Source organism: Pavona decussata, unplaced genomic scaffold (assembly GCF_977016875.1).
Source record: "Pavona decussata unplaced genomic scaffold, jaPavDecu1.1 SCAFFOLD_133, whole genome shotgun sequence".
Classification (NCBI taxonomy): domain Eukaryota; kingdom Metazoa; phylum Cnidaria; class Anthozoa; order Scleractinia; family Agariciidae; genus Pavona; species Pavona decussata.
The window spans coordinates 196,154-218,710 of NW_028145546.1; the positions used below are offsets into that span (position 1 = coordinate 196,154).

Below are 22,557 nucleotides of genomic sequence, written 5' to 3' on the forward strand. Positions count from 1 at the left end.
ACACTGATTCACTTTCGTTCAGATCAAGACCTGAATCCCGAGAGCAAGCTACAACTGGGTAGAACGAATAACTTGTCAAGAACGAATACCGGGCTCAATTTAAACATGCTATTTATTTGCTATAATAGCCCATTTTACAGCTGTGTGCTAAGTGACCTGGCCTTGGATTGTAAGCGAGAATGGGGGTGACCTTGTTTTGATACAAACCTCACTGCTTTTCATATGTAGACTACGTGCTACCTAGTTATTTTATATAAAAAAGGAGCAAAAAGTAGGGAATGGGAAGAAAAACGGAAATGGAGAAAATAAAGCGGGGAACGTTCCCATCGTCTCCCGCACTCCTACGCCAAAAACCAATATTGGCCAATATAGGTACTCAAAGATAAATATTAGCCAATATGGGTGCCCAGGTACCCATATTGGCCAATATGGGTACCCAGGCACCCATATTAGCAAATATAGGTACCCAAGCACCCATATTGGCCAATATGGGTACCCAGGCGCCCATATTGGCCAATATGGGTACCCAGGGACCCATATTGGCCAATATGGGTACCCAGGCACCCATATTGGCCAATATAGCTACCCAGGCACCCATATTGGCCAAAATAGGTACCCAGGCACCCATATTGGCGAATATAGGTACCCAGGCACCCATATTGGCCAATATAGGTACCCAGGCACCCATATTGGCCAATATAGCTACCCAGGCACCCATATTGGCCAATATAGGTACCCAGGCACCCATATTGGACAATATAGGTACCCAGGCATCCATATTGGACAATATAGGTACCCAGGCACCCATATTGGCCAATATGGGTACCCAGGCACCCATATTGGCCAATATGGGTGCCTGGGTACCCATATTGGCCAATATGGGTGCCTGGGTACCTACATTGGCCAATATGGGTGCCTGGGTACCTATATTGGCCAATATGGGTGCCTGGGTACCCATATTGGCCAATATGGGTACCCAGGCACCCATATTGGCGAATATAGGTACCCAGGCACCCATATTGGCCAATATAGGTACCCAGGCACCCATATTGGCCAATATAGGTACCCAGGCACCCATATTGGCCAATATAGCTACCCAGGCACCCATATTGGCCAATATAGGTACCCAGGCACCCATATTGGACAATATAGGTACCCAGGCACCCATATTGGCCAATATTGGTATCCAGGCACCCATATTGGCCAATATAGGTACCCAGGCATCCATATTGGACAATATAGGTATCCAGGCACCCATATTGGCCAATATAGGTACCCAGGCACCCTTATTGGCCAATATTGGTACCCAGGGTACCGTGGTTGGCCAATATTGGTCCCTACCCATATTGGCCAATATTGGTGTCTGGGTACCCATATTGGCCAATACTTGTCCATGGGTGCCTATATTGACCAATACTAGTTCATGTGTACTCATATTGGCCAATATTGGTCCATGCATAGCCATATATGCCAATATTGGCCCATACTTGCCTTTGTTGGCCAAATTGGTCCATGGGTACCCATATTGTAGGGTCGAAAATTGGGTCACCATTTAGCAATGTTGGCTGCTCTTGAGTGGGTACTCAGGTATATTAGTGACGGGTGGCTGGTTGAAAACGTACTAAAAGTGAATCCTTTAAACGTCAAACTTCCCAGTACTTAACGGAAAAGGGTTCATAATTGTCTACATAAAGCCCTAGATAGAGGTCACTACCAAAATGTTTTGTCAAAAACAAAATTCGCTAGAAAATTTCTAACACTAAAATAGTTCCTTATCGCCAATTTCAAACTCCCATGAAGGTCTTCGCGGATCCCCGTCACTAATATCTCCGAGTACTCCTTCTTCCCAATCCTTTTTATTGCTATTAAAGCGCTGATTTTCCTTCTATACTAGAGTGCTTTCCGTTTGCCAGAACTGACCAGCTTGGCCAATCAGTTTGAAAATAGAACGAGAAATTTTGAAGATTTAGCTCTAAAGATTCTTCATCATGCAGAATTTGGAAATGGTTTGCTCCATTTTCGGAAGGAGCTTGAAGGTCTAGCACCGGAGCCAGTTCTTGAAAATTGTACTTTCCTTAGGCGGAATAACCAGTCTTTGGCCAGCCAGTTCGGAGAAATGGAAAGCGCCTCTAGTTTGCCATTCTTTCCTGTACGTGCTCCATAGTTTATTTGTTCTTTTCAACGTGATGCACAACAGCATGTTTTAGCTCTGTTTTATTGCTCTGTTCGCTTTGTTGTCGTTTTTGTATGCCACAAGGAAAACTTACTCACTGTTCACAGGAGTTAAGAACATCAAATTAAAATATCAACAAGAATTTGTCCATGCACCTGGATCAGCACAAGATCGAACAAAAACGCACTTTTCTATTTCATAGAAACTCTTAAAGGAAAACCTGCTGTTGTGCATCACGCTCGAGGCTGTAACATGAGATCTGCTGGCGATTCCTGTAGACAAACGAAGAGACCTGAGGCAGCCCACGGGCTGCACGTTTTCACTACGTTTTATTTGATTTAGAGAGCCGTCCTTCTCTTTAGAACTGAGGATCCAGCCGAAAACCACGTCTTGTGCTGCGTTAATCGAGTCCGCAGAAAACATCACAACTGCTCCCGCAGAGTTGGCTGTTAACAGGACGCGAATCATGTAATTCCACCACAGATTCCGCGCTTTAAATCTTTTGATGCAGTGTCATTTACGTCTACCGGTGTGCCTGCCTAGTCAAGTATAAGTAGCTGTATAAGGACGGCTTTCAAGTGACGCCAAACGAAATCCAAGAAAACCAAGACCGTTAGCCTGCAATGTACATTGTAACATACTCAAGATTAAACCTATAAAGGTGGATAACAACAACAACAACAACAACAACAAAAACAAATACTTATCTTTCTTTGATATATTGAATCACGGAAGGCCGGTGAAGCACTGGTGACTTTCAACTTTGCGAATCGAACAGCACTCACTTTCGTTCATAAACCAAGATCTGAGTTAACCGTCAATCTGAATGAATAACTTTTCAAACTCGAATACTGCTAAATTTGAATTTGTAATATGCTAAAAACTTCATTTTTGTGCATTCCGACACGCCAGTGCAGGCTAATTTGCCTTCCTATTGATACTGTTACGTCGAACAATTAGTGTGAACAAAGTTTGTCAAATGATTAGTAATAATTCGGTAACGGCTTTACAAAAGAAACTTTTGGAATGACAGGTATGTGACTCATGATTAGGGTTGATTGAAAGAAACGAATAAAAACAAAAGGTGACAAGTGAACGCAAAAGAAACGACTCCATTGATAACGAAAAGGATGGTGTAATACGAATGTGCAATTATAATGCGGGCTTTTTCCGCCACGCGTTTTTAAAGTGGCGCTCAATGGATACTCGTCCCCAGAGCTCTTTCCTGACTCTGTCTTGGGGGCGATTTTGTGTGATGAGATTCCATGACACAAGATTTTTTACTGGCACTTTAACTTGCGAATCGTACAACATTTACTTTTGTTCAAAACAACACCTGAACGAAAGCCTTAACTACAACTGGGAAGAACGAATTACTTGTTAAGACCGAATACTGCTTGATTTGAATGTGTCAGTAGAAACTTCACTTTTCTTGCATTTTAATTCTTACACTTCAGGTCAGGTGCCTGTGCCAGGAAAACTCATTTTTTTCTAACATTAGTTTGAGTTTGCTAAGCTATTTCTTGTAGCTATATTAGTCCCAAATCACAAGAAAATCGACTAATTGACTGAAAGAAACATTCCTTCGATGTCAATTCCAAATAACTGCCTTGCATGAAAATAATGATTTTGTAATGTGGGCTGCCTGTGGCTTAGAATTTGGTGTGTAAATAAAGAGTGACAAGCCTAAGCCACTCCCTGGAGCGGGTTTTAGCCTTTTTAAATCTAGCTTACACGAGTATGTTTTTAAAGCCTGCGCTACTCCCAAGTATTTGTGGCGGCTTTGGAGGATTTGATAGAGCCTTGGATTTAGCCATCGTATGTTTAACATCAAAGGTCATTTCTGCCTAATGAGTTTTGATTTTCCTCTTTTGGATTCTCTTAATTTTGAATATGACCTCTTATTCTGTGTGTTCAACGAAGCTGTTTTTATGCCACATGGGGCATTTCAGCTGGGTTTGTCTTGGTTCGTTTACTTGCGTGATGGTTTTAACTGCCTTTCTTGTTGAGATTTGTGTAATCATTGCTTGTATCGTGCAATGCAAGCGCTTTCTGTAGTTGTTGTAATTTCTGGCCCGGCTATTAGTTTTTGTCTCAAGGTGTTGTGTTTTTTGCCACGGCTAAGGTTTAAATTGTACGTAAATCACGACTGTGTTTTTGCAAATGCTTCGCTCCACTGTTACAGTGCATTCGAATTGTGGGAGCTCAGTGATTTTCTCCCTTTGTTTACAGCAGTGTATCGACTTTGTTTTAAATTTACCATTAGATGAGAGGCAATGTTTGATTCAAGCTAAACAAGGTGTTGATGCCATAAAAAGTAATGACATTTAAGACAAATTAAGGCATCAGTGTGTGTGGTTTTTTTCCTTAAAAGGTCTTAGAGGCAGCTTTCTGTGTAGGGGTGAAAACAAAACGTCCAATTAGAAACCCTGTCTGTATACGGGAGACTCCTGTGAGGGGTGTGCGGAGTTTGCCCCCCCCCCCCCCCCTCCCGACAAAAAATCCTAGGTACGGCCCTGGATATAAGGGTATGCTATCCTGAGTGATCGGCCTCAGAGCCAGGTAACTAGCGAGCTTCGGCAACGGCGATGGAGACGTCAACGGGAACGTCCAAAAAGCAATAGGCTCAATAACCAAACCAACATCTCTGCACGTGCATTTGGTACATTTCTTTGCCGTCACTGCAGGACTAGAACGTGATAAAATTTCCTGATGGGAAGTTTTGTGGAGAACAAAAGCTTGGATGTAGTCTCCAAGAATTCAACTCCAGGAAATGTCACCTACATCTGAGATTTAAAGCGAGTTGGAATAATTGTGACGACGTTTAAAGAAACGCGTATTCCATTTAATATTGATGTTTTCGCTGCCGTCGCCGTTGCTAAAGCTCCCTACTGGCAGTGAGACGGCTACTAACTTGCCGCCAATGAAATTAGCAGCTCCCAAAAAGCTGACCAAAACTGCTTAAAACAGAGCTGACAGCTTCACAGCAGGCACCCATGCTTCATGTATTTTGGCCATAAAAGGTTCGAATGAAAAATATTTCAACAATTTACTCTTATATTTATTGTCAATTTAACGGAAAAATGATAGATAATTATAGGTGTTTGATTCGTACAGAAGATGAACAAAATATATTATTTTCAACTTTGTTTTTTCAGTTTCAGTGAGTTCTTCTTCTTCTTCTTTCCATGTGATATTTCTCGTACAAATCGCTTGTTGGGAACAACAAGAATCTCCGGCTCACTATCTTGAAAAGTTCCTTGAAGGTCAGTGGCATCTGAAGGTATGAGATTCAATTCTTGCGACAATTCACCCGCAAAACCAAGCTCTTCATCATTCTCTAATTGTCTGTAAATTTCTCCTTGTAAATACCCTTTATCGTCTGCATAAAGGCCGTAGTTTTCTTCACCCTCTTCTGCTTCTCCGCTTTGCGTTGTAGAAGAATCTTTGGTTGTTTGTCTGTCATTCACTGACTTCACGTGAAGCAAAAAATCCCTGTAACACAAGAAAAAACGTCTTCTTTCTCGTTTTTCTTTGGGATCTAAAACCTTTTTAGACGCAAAATGTGGATCTGTTAGTGATTTCTCCTTTTCCTCCGGAAAATTATCATCGCTTGAATCAGACTCTCCGCTGTCAGCAAAGCCCGAAACTTTGGCCGCCATATTGTTTTGCTTTGTAACCTTGCCAGAGCTTGGTAGCCTAGGCCTGTTACCAGGGTAACACGAACTTTTCCAGCTTTGAAAAGAGCTTTGTGGATTTCAAGTTTGTGCTGTCAATTTGTGCAGTTTTGCAGAAAATAGAAGAAGCGCCTGGTTATCTTTCGCAAGAAGATGAAGAAAGGGAATGTAAAGGCTGCAAAGCCGGTGAGTTTGTGTGTTTTTTTGTGGCAAATTATTGCCAGCTAGCACAAACGCTTTTTGCTCGCCATGTTTGTTTTCATCCTATCTTGGGGATAAAGATGCAGACGTTTTATGGACGTTTCTTAAAAGTCGTAGGCCTGCATCTACTTCAAGCACTTTACATTAAAAGAGGCTCCAAAAAATGAATAATTGTTAGCGAATTCGGTACTTTTTTGCATTCAATTTTAATCTTAAGCTGTCAATCATCAATCTCTGCAGGGATTCACGTTATGCTAAAACATTTGCGATGTAGAGTATTAACGTTCGCGGTGTAGTTTCTCAGGGAAGATTCTCAGGGCTCTGAAAATGGGCAAGATTTCTGCAAAACCGGCCCCATACATTTTCAAACTCAAACTTTATTCATGTTTGTTGATATGAAGGGATAGGGCGACCGTGATGGATGGTTAATTGACGTATGGGGCTTTTGCAGAAATCTTTCCATAATATTCAAATAATAAATAGTAAGGCAGCAAACATCCACTCCAGGATGTAGGCCTCTGTTATTTGTTTCCAAACTAGTTTATTCTTAGCTGTTCCTACCCATTTTGGCCAGGCTACATTTTATGTAGGTACATGTAAATGTGCCGAAGATCTTTGGCGTGGGTTTCCAAATCATTCTGCATACCAACGCACGATCACGGTCTTTGTTGTAACGCTGAGTAATATGGAGGTAGTAACTGGTGTAAGATCATGTTTTGGTATCCAAAAATTTTCCAGGATTTCTCTCCCGGCGTAGGAATTTTAGAGTCTATTAGGTGGTCAGCGGCTGCTTGGTGTAGAACTTCGAAACTCTTTTTTATTATTATTATTCGCCACCTTGTTATAATACAATATTAATTTACAAAAATTTGTTAAAGTATGGCAGGAAAGCGCAAAGAAACCATGAGGCGTATACAACGTGGACGTTCCATGCTAAATTACTAAGAGTAAAGTTAATATTAATTAATTTTTACTGAATGGGAAAGGCAGAGTAACAACAATACGAAAGAAAAAAGTTAAAAAAAAAAGAAGACAAAGGAAAAAGCTGACAAAGAAAAGGAAGAAGAGGAAGGGGTTAGGGGGAAAGGAACAAGTTAAGTAAGAAGGAGTTTCTTCTCTTGGTGTATAGATCTTTGGTGTGGGACATACATGGTATGCACCCTGGCATTTTGGACAAGTATATTTTCTAAAAGAGAAGGGCTGGGAGTACAACCAACCAAACCAACCGACATGACTTTTTTGTTTATCCTTGCGTTAAGCCCTGTTGGTCAACATGATAGTGTATTTTTAGATTTTCTTGCAGTAAACAAGAAATAAGAGCATGAATTACATGTACTTGCAAGTTCATTGTCTAATATTATTACAATGTGAACTGTAATTATTTCAACAGGATAAGAAACCTGGAGTCACTACTTCAAATGCCGCTGTCAAGTCAACCAGCAAAACAGTTGCTGTCAAAGCCAAGAAAAAGGTACTGAATTATTTCCAATGTAAGAAGCTTAAAGATATAAAGCAGCTGTAGATAATAGAGAGATTAAGAATTATATTAACGGCAGAAATGACCACGTGACCATGTTAATATTCTACATTGAGATGATTATTCCCAACTGGATTTTCCCAGAAAATCTTTGGGATTAATGATATCAATTTTTTTTGTTGATTACCATGACAGTAAACTGAAATTATTGTTTTCATGCCATGACCTTTCAGTTTTTAGAGTCAGTTGAACCGTGCAATTCACCTGTTGCCACCCAGAATTGGAGAAAGTCGTGCTAAATCTAAATGTGAGTTTTATTCTAACTTTAGGAGGATGATGACGCGACGCAGATTGGAGATGACCTGGATGAGTGGATGCAGGTATTACAGTTAACTTAACTTTAAATAAAATTCACTCACTTTGGACCAAATTAAATTTTATCAGATCTTAGAAGTTTATTAAAATACAACTTTTTCTTCTAACTGTTGTGAGCCACCTTAACTGTTGAAATGGTTAAAAAGGTTAAGTCACACACAAGGCACAGATGGCCTGCACCAGTAGAGCTTTACCCAGTTTCAGTTTGTAACATGAAGCAAGTAGGAGTAATAAATTATTGCTACTCCCCCCTGATTGCTAGTCCATCACTGGGTTTAATAAACCCCTGAGTAGTATGTCGCCAGCACCCATTTAAACACCTGTTAGAAGAAAGATGTTGTGGAGCAAAGATTCTTGTCTGTAAAGAAAAACCATACCATGTGTTAACCATTATGGGACCTGAGCGCTCCGCTTTTTTGTAATATAAGCCAATCAAAAAGATGTCAAAAACTTTGTCAAGTGGCAAGTGTATGGCACACAACACCATCAAAGAAGTAAACATAGCATTGCACTTTGGAAATGGGTTAGAGATAATTATTGCGATCAAGTCACTGATTTTGTGAAATGATATTTTCTAGTCTCACTGAACATGTAAGAACCGCTTACAAATAATCTACAGGAATCTTTTTATGCTTGATGTGTCAAATTTTCAGACAGCCATTCAGTGAATGCTTTATTTAATTCAAATTTAACAATATCATAACAAAAAAAAAAAAAAAAAAAAAAACAATATCATAACACAGTGATGGATGGGCATTATGGATAACTGATAAGAAATGAACTCAAATACATGTAATTTTTTTTCAGTCAAGAAACACTTCAAATTTTCTGAATTAATATATGACTCAGTTTCAATTTTTTTTTATAAATTTCCATTTCCTTTACAAATGAAGTAAATATTAGTAATAACAAATTTCCATGTTTCTATATATTTTTACTTATAAAAGTAAAAAAAAACCTTGGCTTTCAACCAATCAAAGTCTTGTGTGTCGTAAATTAGGTTATTATGTACTGTACATGTACAGTGCTAGACAGTGATACAGTAATAAATTAAATATTTTCTGGTATTATGTTATCTAACAATTATAGAGATTAAAAATAGGCAAAATTATTTTTTTTATATTCTGAAAATGTCAACATGCATTTTATTGTTTAGCCAAAACAGCTTATCAAGCCAGATGACCAACTTGAATTGACAGAGGCAGAACTGAAAGAAGAATTTACACGAATCTTGACTGCAAACAATCCCCATGCTCCAAGCAATATTGTGCGCTACAGCTTCAAGGTATGATTAAGTGTTCTTATTAGGCCATTGTAATCATTTGTTAATTTCTCATGCAAGGTAATATGTGCATCTACTGGTGTTGTCCTTCAACAATCCAATATCATTATATGATTTGGAGCCTGCCTGAATCTTTTGTGATTCTTCTTCAGTTTATGCAGACATTGATGCTGTGTGTCCATGGCTTTTTACTTGCTGTTCTTGCAACTGTAAAAGAAAAATATGAGAAAGAGAGAAAGGATGTTGCCCTGGTTTTTGTTCATGAGGTTGCCATCATCTTGACACAAACTATCAATAATTGATTGTGTCAAGATGATGGATTTCTCTTCAGATTTCAATTATTGAAATCTGAAGAGAAATGTTAAATATAGGTACAAAAGAGGTGTGAAGTGTGAAAATTATTTCAACAAATATTTCCACATCTTTATAATTATATTTTCATAAGGATTAGTAACTGGTAATATGTTGTTTGAGCGACATGCCATGTAGAAAAAGCTATAATATCAAACCAAGAAATTGAAATTTGCATTCCCAAACTGCATGCCAACCTTTTCTTTATATTAGACATGCATGCAGGTTAAGGGAATGTGTTATGATTACAGGACAACAACATTTGTTTAGAAGGATTTGTGTCAGTTTAAAGCAATAAATATAATATAAACAATGTTAAACTTAATACAAAATGATAATATAAAGCCACCAGACTATAAATAATCTTGAAGGGATTAGGTTTTTAAGGTCTAGTTTATCTAGAATTTCGTGTCTACATTTTTTGCATTATGTGCTGTAATCCATAAAGTATCCACCCTGCCCCCATGGATCGTTAGTGGAAATTCAAGGGGGGAGTGGACTTGTGGTCTCAAAAGTAAAAATATATAAGAAGAGTATGAAGCTAAATATTTGGAAATATTTCCTGAGGCGTTGGGGGGGGGGGGGGGGGGGAGGGGCTAAGTATAAAAGACTTTCTGTGGAAGGGGTTAGGGCATTTTCTGAACCAAAAAGGGGAGACTGGAAGATTTGATGAAAGGCAGCTTTTTGTACCTAATGCCTAAAAGCAGCTTGATCTCTCTAAATACTTTTAAATATGTTTTATCATCTGCATTTTTGTGGTCTCACCTTCCTTTCTTTACAAGATTGTCTTTTCACAATAGTCATCTGTAGTTTCAACATCTGGGCAGGTGCAATATATGTTACCAATCGATATCACAGTCTGCAGAAGTTTTGCTGGTTGCCATCTTGTCCATAATTTTATTAAAAAATTCACAGACTTAATGTCTGTTATTCTAAAGATGAGCTGTAGAATTATTATTATCCAGTCAGATTAATTAGCTGAGCAATTTGAGGAGATCTATTCTTTTCTTTAACTGGAGGTTCAGACAATTAAATGATTGCATGTATGGAGGTTCCGAGACCAAGATGCAAGATTTTCATAACTACAAACATGGATGGATTTGCTGGGGATGACACTTTTAAAGTACAGTTAAACACTTTTTTAGTTGGAAACAAACAAGATTGAGAGTTAGTGAAATGGACAAGAGTTAAGACTGATAAGCTTTAAGGAGGACATGAATTCATGACCATCGAGCAAATTAAACTGTCTAATAGGAACGAGGATCAGATTATTTGAACTTTTGGCAATTGTCATGAAAATTCATAAATTCAGTTGATATTAGGAGGCATTATTGTGTTGGTGGGCAAATGTGAGATAAATGACTGTAGCACTTTAGGGCTTCAGGTTTCTTGTCTTGGAGAGCAATGTTACATTAAGAAAGCATATTATTACCCTGATGGTTATTGACACAAATTATATGTAAATTATTACCATGTCAACCGGCAAATTAAGATGTTGAGAGTTTGAACTCTTTCAAGTGCTCTGGCACAACGGCTCGCTCTAATGTCTGGTTTGACTTTTTAAAATGATTTATTATTGACGTTGATGCACTCAGTGACACACTGTACCTTCTGATCTTTTTTTAATTCTCACCAGGAAAAATGTTACAAACCAACATCAAGTGTGGACCAACTGGCAATTCACTTTGCTCTTGATGGGTAAGAGATAATTACCACCAGGAACTTTTGATTAATTACCATTCTTAATGTTTGGATATTAGTAAATTTAAGGACTGAATAACAAAACCTTGCCATGCAAATTATGTAAATCTCCACTCCAATTTATGTTGGTTAAGGAGGGTGCCTACTGCTATTGTTACTGCGCATACATTCTGCGCATCTCGAGATACTCGGGTTACCTATGGGTGGTGCCTACTAATACAGGAATATTTTTGCGTGGTTTAAAACTATGCGGAGAAAGCAGAACTTACCAAATGCTTTTGGTATCTCTAAAAAAAAATTGGGGGTAACCATGCATTTTTCAGAGATAATTAAGCTTCAATTTAGGAAAATATCCCATACATTGCTTTATATTTAGGCGTTTTTTAGAGATACTAATGTTAAATTATCTCTGAAAAATGTGTCACCCCCAAATGCAATTTTCTTTTTGGATTCCAATAGCCCTTGCTAAGATCTGCTTTTCTTGCAAAGTTATAAACCAGGCAAAAATACTTCGGTATTACAGTGTAGTAGGCACCGTCCTTAATTGGCCTTGGCCGTGCACAATCCTAAATGTTTTAATGTTCACACTACAGCTGAATGTGTGGTTCCAAATAGTATTCAAACCTCCCCCATGGAAGGTATTTTGGTTGGAATCTCCCCTGCCCCCCGCTAGAATTTCCAGTTTACAGTGCTGTAGCTTCATATTTTCCCTTTAAAAGTTTGGCTTTTGACACCCCCTCCCCCTTGGAATTTCTAATGGCCTTCCTTGTGGTGGGTATGGATATTTTCTGGAGCCATGCAATCCCAGGGGCCCCACTCACATGCAGGGGGTCAGACAGAGGTTCATATTTTATACCCAAATAATCCCAACTTCAGAATTTGTCCACCCAAAAAAATCCCTACTTTTTTTAGCATACCCAAAAAATCCCTTAGTGTTTTTGCATCAGCAAATTTTATTATTTACAGTGCAGGCCAGAATTAAGCGAACTACGCAGACGCGTTTTATACGCAGCAAAAACGCGTATGCGCGTATTTTTAGACGCGTCTAAATGTGCGCGTTTTTGCCATTGTTATGCATTGCCGTAAGTTCTCTTTGTGTGGTATTGTCAAACAAAACAAAAGAATTCAACCGGTTAACGACAACCACAAAATTAGCATTTTATGAAATCAGCCAGCGACAGCTATCATATTTCGAATCTTATCCGCTTCGTAAATACTGGCGACTTTAAAAAAAACTCCTAGCCGATATTGAATATTCACTGTATGTTATAGAAAATATAAATCTAAGCTAATTAGTCGAATACTACTTCTTCAAAATCAAAGCGCTCTGTGCGCGAACTCGTGAATGATAGGTGAGTGTTTTGAGTTATGCCTTCGGTTATTTTAAAAATTACACGCACATTGTGACTCGAAAGAGAAAGCGTTTCGATGTTTCTTCGAAGGGGTGAAATTGGCACAAGTTGGCTATAATTGGAAAGGCACTGTGGCTCCCGTGTTGATTGAATAAAAAAACATCCAGTTTTCCTTCCAAGAACTTGATACATGTGGAGGAATTTGGTTGCCTAGCACGTGACTGAAATCTTCCCGATGTTATCAGTGTGGCAATTTCTTTCTACGTCGAAACGACGGCTTCTGTCAGTGTTTTACAATATTAGAAGAAGTTTTCAATCTTGCAAAAGTTGCTATTATGGCTTTATCCAAGTGAACGTAAATATAGGAATGCATCAAGCGTTGCGGTAGTAGACTCAGTAGACTCTCAGTGTTTTACGTTTAGGTTTGTTCCGGGGAATCGATCTTATCGCTCTCACTAGGCGCGAATGAAATTTTGCAAAATTGAAGTTTCCTATTTTACCCTAAGCCTTTAACCAACGGAATTTGCCTTGGATCTTTATAGTCAACTGAACGATTACATTTTGCGGCCGCAGATAGTAAATGCTTGAGGTAGAATGAGGGAAAGTTCACGGTAAGTAAGCAAATCTGAACCGAAGCGCGCGAGAGGAGCGAAGTCTGTTGAAAATCATTTGGTGGATTGACTGATTTTATTCCGGGTCGTAGTTTATTTGTTTTCTCTATAAGATTTACCCACAAATACTGTATTATTCTCGAACTACCCGAATCATCATTGCGACAAGGAATAAATAAGAATAGCGTTTAGAAATATAAACCAACAAGTTAAATCCTTACACGGTCTACGTACGCAGTAGCCTCCCACGCAGTCGTTTTTAGGGGACTCGAATTACCTCCTCCCCACAAACGCCTGCTTACCCAAGCGCCACATTCCTTTCCGCCGCTCAGCCAATCACAGTGAACCTTCTAGAATCTGGAAGGTTGACCTTGACCTCAGAACGCCTATCGCGAGAACAGTGAAAACATCACGGCGGAGACAGAACTTGACCGAACTTACGTGAGCTTTGAGCACCGTGTGCCCCACATTCAAAATTTCTTGTGTAAATGCCTATCAACTGACTGCAATCCGGCAAAGAATTCGTCACGGGAAATAGCAGTATTTTCGTCAATTTGCAGACTGGTTACGCAAAGTCCCTTCAATAATATTTATCAAGCTTTGCCTTCAATCTTGTCGACCTTGTCGGTGTGGAGGAAACCGATATATTAACCGATATGTCGGTAAAGTTTAAAGATTTTGCAGTTGAAACTCGCCTTGTTGTTGCAATTCGTTCGGGGGCATATACCTCATTTTCCAGAAGGACCACAAGTTGATCAACTCTTTGTCGTTTAACATTACATTTAATAGTCTTTAATGGACTGATAAATACTGCAGATCTCCCCTTGATACCTTCTGCATTCCTGTTTGCTCTCTCGAATCGATTATTATAAAGTCTCTCGTAGCACTTCGTACAAACAAACAAATCTGCTCCAGAGTTTCCGCACCCGAATGTCAACTAGATCAGGCGGGGAAGATCGGTTACACTTTCCCGAAGATTTAAATTGACTCTCTTAGCAGATAACGTTGTCAAAACGATGCAGAAGAAGCGCTTGTATTCACATTCGAAATTTGTTTTGGCGTTTCAGCCATGACCAGCCATTCCAGAAGTGAAAAAATATCTATATTCGAACTTAACTCCCGCATCTCTCAAGACTGTACCAGAGACTGTACAAAGCTCGCGGGACATTGTAAACAGCAATTTGATTTGATATCATTAGACAATGCCTCAATGGTGACTGGCTAGGGTGCTGGGGATTAAAACAATGGGAAAGGAATGTGGCGCTTGGGTAAGCAGGCGTTTGTGGGGAGGAGGTAATTCGAGTCCCCTAAAAACGACTGCGTGGGAGGCTACGTACGCAGAGCTCGTTTTGCAAAGTACAGATCTTTAAATTTAGAAACTCTGCATTCCCGGCGTTTTATTCCTCTTTTAGCTTGTCACACACAGAAGTCTGACTGTTTATAGTCTTGATATCTTCAATTCTACAGATGTTATTCATCATTTCGTTTCGTTTCATAAGCCTCGCGGCAAGTTTTTTTTTTTTTAAGTTCTTCCATGCGCTCAACAACATGAAGTTGTTCTTGCGCTGAGCCGGTTCTACAAGAAAGTCGACAAGTGTAGTCATACTTTGCCAAACCTTTCTGAAAGGCTATTCCCAGGCCATTCAAAAGAACAATGAAAGATCAACAATATGAAAACAATGAACTAGCTCATACATACTAATGCGTCTGACTAGACGCGCATCTGCAGATTTTTAGACGCGTATACGCGTCTGCAGCAGACGCGTTTTACGCGTATGTTTTGGTTCGCTTAATTCTGGCCTGCACTGTATCTTCTGGAAAGCTAAAACATTGAATACTTCTCTTTGGATGTCTGTAGATGCGCGTGGGTGCTGGTAATTACTTTTCAAATAGATTACAATGTCAGAAATATCCCTTAATACCACACAAGCAGTAAATTGCGCTTATGTTATTGTTGATTTGAGCTGATGAAAAATACAAATTATACCCAAAAAAATCCCTGTGTTGTTTTTGTGACCCAAAAAAATCCCGGCGTCTTTCATAGCCCCCAAAAAATCCCTTTTGGCCAAAATGTCAGACCCCAAAAAATTCCTTTGGACCCCGCCGTCATTAAAATATGTGAGTGGGGCCCCTGGGCGTGCAATATCTTATCAGGAATGTTAATTCTGTTGGTTTCTTGCTATGGCTGTTAATAACACATTTCAAAATCTATTGTGGTTTGTGCACCTGGTCAAGGCAAAAAATGATAGCTGGAACATATAAGAAAGAAATCTGTCTGGCTTCATAACCATTGTCTTTCATTAAAGTCCCCATGTGTTTGGCCTTTTTGATGACAATTTTGCCGTGATCATAATTGTCATCATCGTTATCCTCAATTTCCATCGATGCAGGTCTATCACTACTGCTATTGCTGCCACTTTCACACCAACATCATCTCTACCACCACCATCACCCCATTACCATTGTCATCATTGTCATCTTCATCATCATCATCATCATTATTATTCTCATGATCGTTGTCATGTTCCGTACAAGTCCCCACCTCCACCAAATTATGTACCAAAAGATGGTTTATTTCACTTGCAAGTACAGATTCACATTTAGGTTGACATACCGATAAACCATCTAGATAGGGATTTCTCTTTGCCAGCTTTTAATTATACCCATTCTACTGAATAAAAAATTAAGTTGTACCTTTATGCTGTGTTAATGTGTCCAGGAATATGCTCCATAAAGATTCAGATGAAGCCAGGAGACAACGAGCCCGGCAAGGCATGGGAGAAGGTAACATGTAATAAATATTTCTTTCCTTAACACTTGAATAATAAATACATGTATTGTGTTTTTGATAAATTGATTGAATATTTGGGTGGAAAACCTGCACAAAAGGAGGCAAAAAATTGATCAAAATAATTAATTTGATTTTTTATGGCTTTTGCTTTAACTGCTACTACTAATAATATTATTGATGCATCACTCAAGGTCCAAAATTTTATATCTAAAAAAAAGTGATTGGAGATGATTACGTGATAGTCATTTTGGCTGAAATTAATTTCATTTGGTGTTTTTTAAATTTCCTTTAGTTAGTAAAACAAAATATATTGCATTACTGTAACTATAGTTACATGTAACTTATTATAAATACACGTTACTGTAACAATAAATATTGCTATTATTATTTTGATGAACGCTTGTGATAGTAAAAGGCTCTTTAATCTCTTAAAATGGCACATAAACTATTTACAGATAAGAGTTCAGGAGAATATTTTTTTAAGGTGGCTGGCGCTGGTGTCCATTACTTGAAATCCAGCACTTACACTTTGACAGATTCGATACTACCACTCTTTATCAGTTGATACAACAATAATGACACCAAAACAATGTGTTACTATAATTTGGTCAAAAAGTTATGGTCATTTTCTTCACATATTGGGTTTCCATAGCAACGGTTCATCTGTCCTGGAAAAATTTTTACCTTTAAGTGGTGATAACTCAAACACGAGCTCGGTGACCCCCATTTTTGTGTCTACGGCTTCTAGAGAAGCGTAGACACTATGTCATCGGGTTGAGTGAAAGAGTGAAAGAGTGTAAGAGCGTAAATGCCACAGGAATCCCAAAGGAAATCCTATCGAAAGCCGACGCTAATCCTCCACTGACCAAGATCTAAGCGATTGTATTTCCGGATCAGGACAATGGCGACAATACGGTAAATGATGTTTTCCGATGTTGATTTGCTTTTTACAAATAGTTTAAGTGATGATTTGAACCAGAATTCTGTAACTTCTGTAATTTTCATCGCATACGCGCCCGAATTTACTGCGAGTGATCGCTTTGAACAAACACGGAATGTCTTCAAATTTTACATGCGTGTTTGCACGCACGAAAAAAACCCTGAAAGTTTTGGCCTCTAATAGCAAATGCATCGTTTATTTCAATAAAATGTTTTGTTGGAAAAGCTTTTTGTTGATTTTTGTGTCTTTGTCAATTCATATATGCGTTTGAGAAGCGACAAATGCGTAATCAAGGACAATTTGCATAAGATAAGCGGGTTGAAATTTGATATGCCAAAGGTCTTCATCAACATGCCGTGAATTTTAGATATTTTTGCGTTCAAGTGTGTTTTTCGGCAAATGATTAATAGTAACGATATTATTTTACGTGAGAAAACATTTGTTTAATCATTCCAGTTTAATATGCAGTTAATTTTGGAAGCCAACGATATTTACTCATCTACTGCGCATTTTAAACTGCTCTAGGATAAAGTTAATTTATGCGAAAACTATGGAAACACGACAGGAGTCTAAGGGTTAAAGAATGCTACTTGCCATTCATAAGTTCAGTATAGATTAATTAATAGTTTCTGTTGCATTTTATGCCTACGTTTCAGGTTAGAACTTTGCTTTCAGTACTTTATGTTTAGAACTTTGCTGCATTGCTTTCGGTACAAAGTTGCGGTTTACGTTGTGAGATTATATAATATATTGTTTATGTTAGAATAAAGTTACAGTTCTCTTCTTACAAAATGTTTGTGGTAAACGATACCAGCTTAATCTCAATCTCACCAGTATTCTGTGCAACATTTTTAAAACCATTTTTTTTATCTCAATCCTATTTCCACTCCTCCCTCTTCATTTTCATTTCAGTCTTATTTCCCTTTTCTTCAATTCTTTTATATCACATTTCTATACCATAACTGCAGTAGACACATGCAGTCTGAGACTGCCTATTTTTTTGTTATGGTACTGTAATCAGCATCTTGTTTATAGATAGATTTTTTTGTGAAGTTTAAAAAAATTCTACCAGAGGTTCACAACCACCTTAAATTTTTGAAAATTTAAGGTGCTGATTACAGTTCCATAATAAAAAAAATTGGGGTCACTGAGCTCGTTTTTGAGCTATAACCACTTAAAGGTAAAATTAATTAAGGGTGTTTTCAACAGGTCATACTGTTGCTATGGTAACCAGTATGCATTATGTCAACAGAATTACCATAACTTATTCACAAATGTTTAGGCATGTTTTTGATACCATTAGTGCTATATGAAGTGATAAAGAATCGTTATATTAATCTGTCAAAGTATAAGTGCTGCAAAGTGATGGAAACCAGTGGCTTTTGACAAGTTAAGTTAAAAATGGGTTTATTTAGTTAAAATTAATTTTACAATTAAAAATAAATACATTTATTCACAGCTAAATGATTGTGATGCTGTAGATATGTTGTTCATGTAATGACCTTGTAATTAATATGTAAATTATAAAAGTAAACTGTCTGTACTAATATTTTAATTTACATACTAAAGTATATATACATTTTATAAATTTAACATTCATCTCTTATTTGAGAGTCCCACAAAAATCTTCAAGGCCTTCTTAAAACACATTGCATGCCTTTTTGAATTAAAAATGATCTGATATATGCCTAGTTGTCAGACATGAACCTTGTAAATACCACCATGAGTCTGCCAGTGGCTCCTGAAATAGTCAGCTACATGTAGGGCATCCAAAAGGTATACAGAGAGCTTTTGGTTTGATTCCTGTCAACATCTTCTAATAATTCAACTTACTAATGCATAAAATTTTCTTACACTTTTAACCTGCCTGTTTGTTCTTGCACTTGTAATTAAACCAAGAAGGCTTTGATGACTACCTGAGGCCATTCAGTTCTGTTTGTGAGTAAAATGCTCTGTGTTGTTTCTCAAATGCATGATAATGATTATGATTAAATCTGACAAAAGATGATGTATCATTAAATATTAATGAATGTTATCAGTCATTAATTAAAAATAAAAGAAAGCAACATGTTGATCGAGGCATCTGATAACAACTTTTTATAAGACTGCAATGGTTGTGTTGATTAAAAGTTATCAAATGAATTTTTTTTAATTATTTGGTGCAAAAATAGCATTTTAAATACTGGATTTTGTACATGTGTACAATACATAAAAATTGTCATTTTAAAATGTCAAAGAAAAGTTTGATACATGTAAAATTTTATAAAGATTCATGTAACACAAATTATGTTACCAAGTTAATTAATATGACAACTTTTACTAATTTTCATTTTAAACATTTTAATAACAGTAATATACTCTTATCTACACTGAGAATTAATTACTTCTCTTTCCAAGATTCTTATTGATTTAATTTGTACTTAACAATCATCAGCTAACAGGTCAGGAAGTGGCCATTCAGTGCACAGCCGTGGAAGTTGTTAGTTTTTTTTTCCCACTAAAGTTTTCTTTTATTATTGTGTACAACAAGCATTAATCAATCATAATAATAATAATAATAATAATAATAATAATTATAATAATAACAGATTGCTGTCAGTTACATTGCAGGCTTTTAATTGAAGAGCTGAAAAAAGGGTGCACATAACAAATTTTTGATTTTGCACAAAACCACTTTACAGGCTTGTTTTTATTAAAACAATGTACTTTACAATACTACTGTAGTATGTATTTGTTGACATTTGTTTGTTTGTTTCTTGTCAAAAACTGGATTCACAGTTTCAAGAATGTAAATCCATAAGTTACATATGCCACATAACCCAACAACCCATGCCAAATGTGACATAAGTTATTTTTACTAGATATAAACTATTAAAATAGAAAGCGGATTAAAAGTGAAAAGTGTTTGCTATTCACCTCCAGACAGTGCACCGTAATGCGTTTAATTTTTTGCTTGCGGTTCTTTGCTGATTTGTCAGAAGTAAAGTCATCAATAGGGGCTGTATGGTCATTCACTGGTTTGTGTTAGTCAGTTGTGGCAGATTAATTTACCACGATTGGTCAAGTAATGCTTTATTTGGGTTTCAGGGTAAAATAGTCTCCATAACTGGCATGTAGTGGGCCATCTCTACAAAATTGTGGGGTTTGTTGAAAAAACAAAACAAAACAAAAAACAAAAATTATCAAACAACAACAATAACAGATAAACCAAAACAGCTAACCAAATACCCAATTATACTAGATGAGGATAGTAAATGTTGGATATGTGAAAACAAATGGCTTGCTCAAACCAGCAAAATGATCAATTATAAATGTGCATGATATCCTTTTTGCATGTACGTGAACTGTCCAGAGCATGAAAAATACTGAGCATGCCAGTTGAGAAGGAGGTTAGCACAGATATAAGTCAACTAGAGGACTTTTATTTATGTTTACTTGTAGTGGGATTTGTTGTAGATTGTTTATTTTGACAGCAACTTGTTCCAATTGCAGCTGATCATGACGCTAGTGAGGCTGGTGAAGAAGAAGACAAAGAAAACAAAGCAGAAGCTGCAAGCGAGGTGAGATGAGTTTTGTTTTTTTTTCAGAACTTTTACTAATAAAGACTTGCAGGTGCCTCAGTTATGTTCTCAGATAATGTGTTTATATACTGAAATCATACCAACCTGCAACTTGTAAAAGATGATCTGTTTTGGCAGGAAAACTCGTAATTCAGGCAGCTGTGACTTGAAAATCATTTATTTTAACTTGAGTTGAAAGTCAATTATCACAGTTTCAATCTAGAGAACATAACTGCAATACTGAAGTATCCAAAACATGTCTTCTGAAATCAAACATTGTGTCGTTGTTTTGAAATGTTTAATATCTATTCTAGTGCTTCAAAAATTCGAAAACTCTTATTATGTGACTAGAACTAACAGAGTGCGAAAGGGATGATTTTCAAGACTTTTGAAGCTACACATACATGTCATAGACACTTAGTCTATTGGGCCATGCTTTTGTCTTACAGAAAATGGAAGAAAAACCGTCATTTATCAAAAGACTTGTTAGTTATTGCACTGTTTAGCACAAACTGTATCATAGTTTCCGGCACCACATTTACTGTTTCACTTATATAGTACAGTGTATCTCAGAGTCTTTCTTTGTTGGGAGAACTTTCAGTTAGTTTCAACAGACATTAGTTCCATTCTAAAGTGTCCTTTAATGACAGCTTTCAGGGAACTATATGATTGAAAAATCAGGAGTTATGCATCAGCCTGATAGGCATTTGCCATTGTAAACAGTACTTACCACCGTGCCTTTACCTTTAATACAGGATTGCAATAGGGTTTCCAATCTTGGTTTTCAAACCCATTTTCTCTCGCAATTCCACTTTCACGATTCGGGTTTTAATCAGTGAATTCTGATCCAGACATTTATGTTATCTTTCATCTCTAGCCCTTAAGACAAAGATACGTTTTTGTTGAATCAAAGCTTGAATCTCAGGTCCCATTTGTTAAAAGTGATATTTTCTGAAACCTACCAAAAACTATACCTAATATCGATATCCTATTCACAGAAAAAAAATCTTTAATCTTGCCCCCTTATTCAGTGATTCCCAAACACCAATCAAGTCATCAGTCCTTAATTTTTACTGACACTCCGAAATCGCCTACCAACTTTTATGTCTCTCTGTGGTGTTGGTTTCCTAAACATTTTGTGTAACATTAATCTTGTTCATGAATGCTAATTATCAGCATTTGCATTAACTTTGTCTTCTCCACCTTCAAGAGAACTTATATTAATTTGAATTGACTTCCTGCAATGAGACAATGATTACATCAGACAACTCAGAGTGGTAACATGAATTCACACATGCTATTTTATCAGTATGTGAATTAACCTTTGCTTGTTCACCTTTAACAGAAACTTAATTTGATTAACATATTGCAAGACAAAGTTGTAGTCAGATGAATGAATGACGCTTTGAATAAACATTTTTAGGAAAAAGCAGCAGAGGAGATTCGCCCTGACTCGTCGGCCTCTGTGGGTGGAAAATCTGACACAAAGTTAACCAATCAATTTAACTTCAGCGAGAGAGCATCACAGACATACAACAACCCTTACAGAGTAAGTAGTGTATTCTAAACTTTGAAGTTTTCTTGGCTGTTTGGAAAGGTTCCTCAAATGATATATCTTTATTTGTGATTTTAGGAGCGTGGTACTTCAACTGAACCTCCTCCAAGAGCAAACTTCTCAGCCACCGCCAATCAAGTGAGTAATTAATTAATAAGGAGCTTTGGGAACGACGACAGTGACGGCATCGAGAACGTCAAAAGAGCAAAAGGCTAATAACCAAAACAACAACTCTGCACGTGCATTGCACTTTTTGGCACATTTCTTTGCCGTCACTGCACGACTAGGACGTGAAATTTCCAGATGAGACGTTTTATGGAAGACGTAAACACACGACGACGAATATTTCTTTCCCTTTTTAAACTTGGGTGCGGTCGCCCTAGTAGGGAGTTTAATTAGCTACTAGGGGTAAAGCGACAAAAATGTCTCTTGAAAATGTAAGTTCACGTTACAAATGTACTTGAACTATTTTGCGATTATTTTAAAATTTGGATTTATACAAGGTGACCAG

At 37.4% G+C, this 22,557-nt stretch overlaps 2 protein-coding genes across 2 annotated transcripts in view; one reads left to right on the forward strand and one right to left on the reverse strand.

Moving 5' to 3' along the window:
- Positions 1–5,212: 5,212 nt before the first annotated feature.
- Positions 5,213–5,856, reverse strand: LOC146467997 (uncharacterized). The gene has a single exon (XM_085124745.1). It carries the CDS (start codon positions 5,833–5,835, stop codon positions 5,314–5,316), a length of 522 nt encoding a protein of 173 aa, XP_084980871.1. The 5' UTR covers positions 5,836–5,856; the 3' UTR covers positions 5,213–5,313.
- Positions 5,857–5,877: 21 nt separating this feature from the next.
- The window catches only part of LOC146467998 (dynein intermediate chain 2, ciliary-like), a 33,506-nt gene continuing 16,826 nt past the window's right edge, over positions 5,878–22,557 (forward strand). Inside the window, exons 1-9 of the mRNA XM_085124744.1 lie at positions 5,878–6,036; positions 7,442–7,522; positions 7,858–7,908; positions 9,060–9,188; positions 11,173–11,234; positions 15,920–15,984; positions 20,424–20,491; positions 21,915–22,040; positions 22,125–22,184. Of these exons, the coding sequence (XP_084980870.1) occupies positions 6,004–6,036; positions 7,442–7,522; positions 7,858–7,908; positions 9,060–9,188; positions 11,173–11,234; positions 15,920–15,984; positions 20,424–20,491; positions 21,915–22,040; positions 22,125–22,184 (675 nt within the window). The 5' untranslated portion in view covers positions 5,878–6,003. The remainder of the gene's footprint in view (positions 6,037–7,441; positions 7,523–7,857; positions 7,909–9,059; positions 9,189–11,172; positions 11,235–15,919; positions 15,985–20,423; positions 20,492–21,914; positions 22,041–22,124; positions 22,185–22,557) is intronic.

Coding starts and splice junctions, on each gene's coding strand:
- LOC146467997 (XM_085124745.1), bottom strand. CDS start 5,835: ATGGCGGCCAAAGTTTCGGGCTTTGCTGACAGCGGAGAGTCTGATTCA.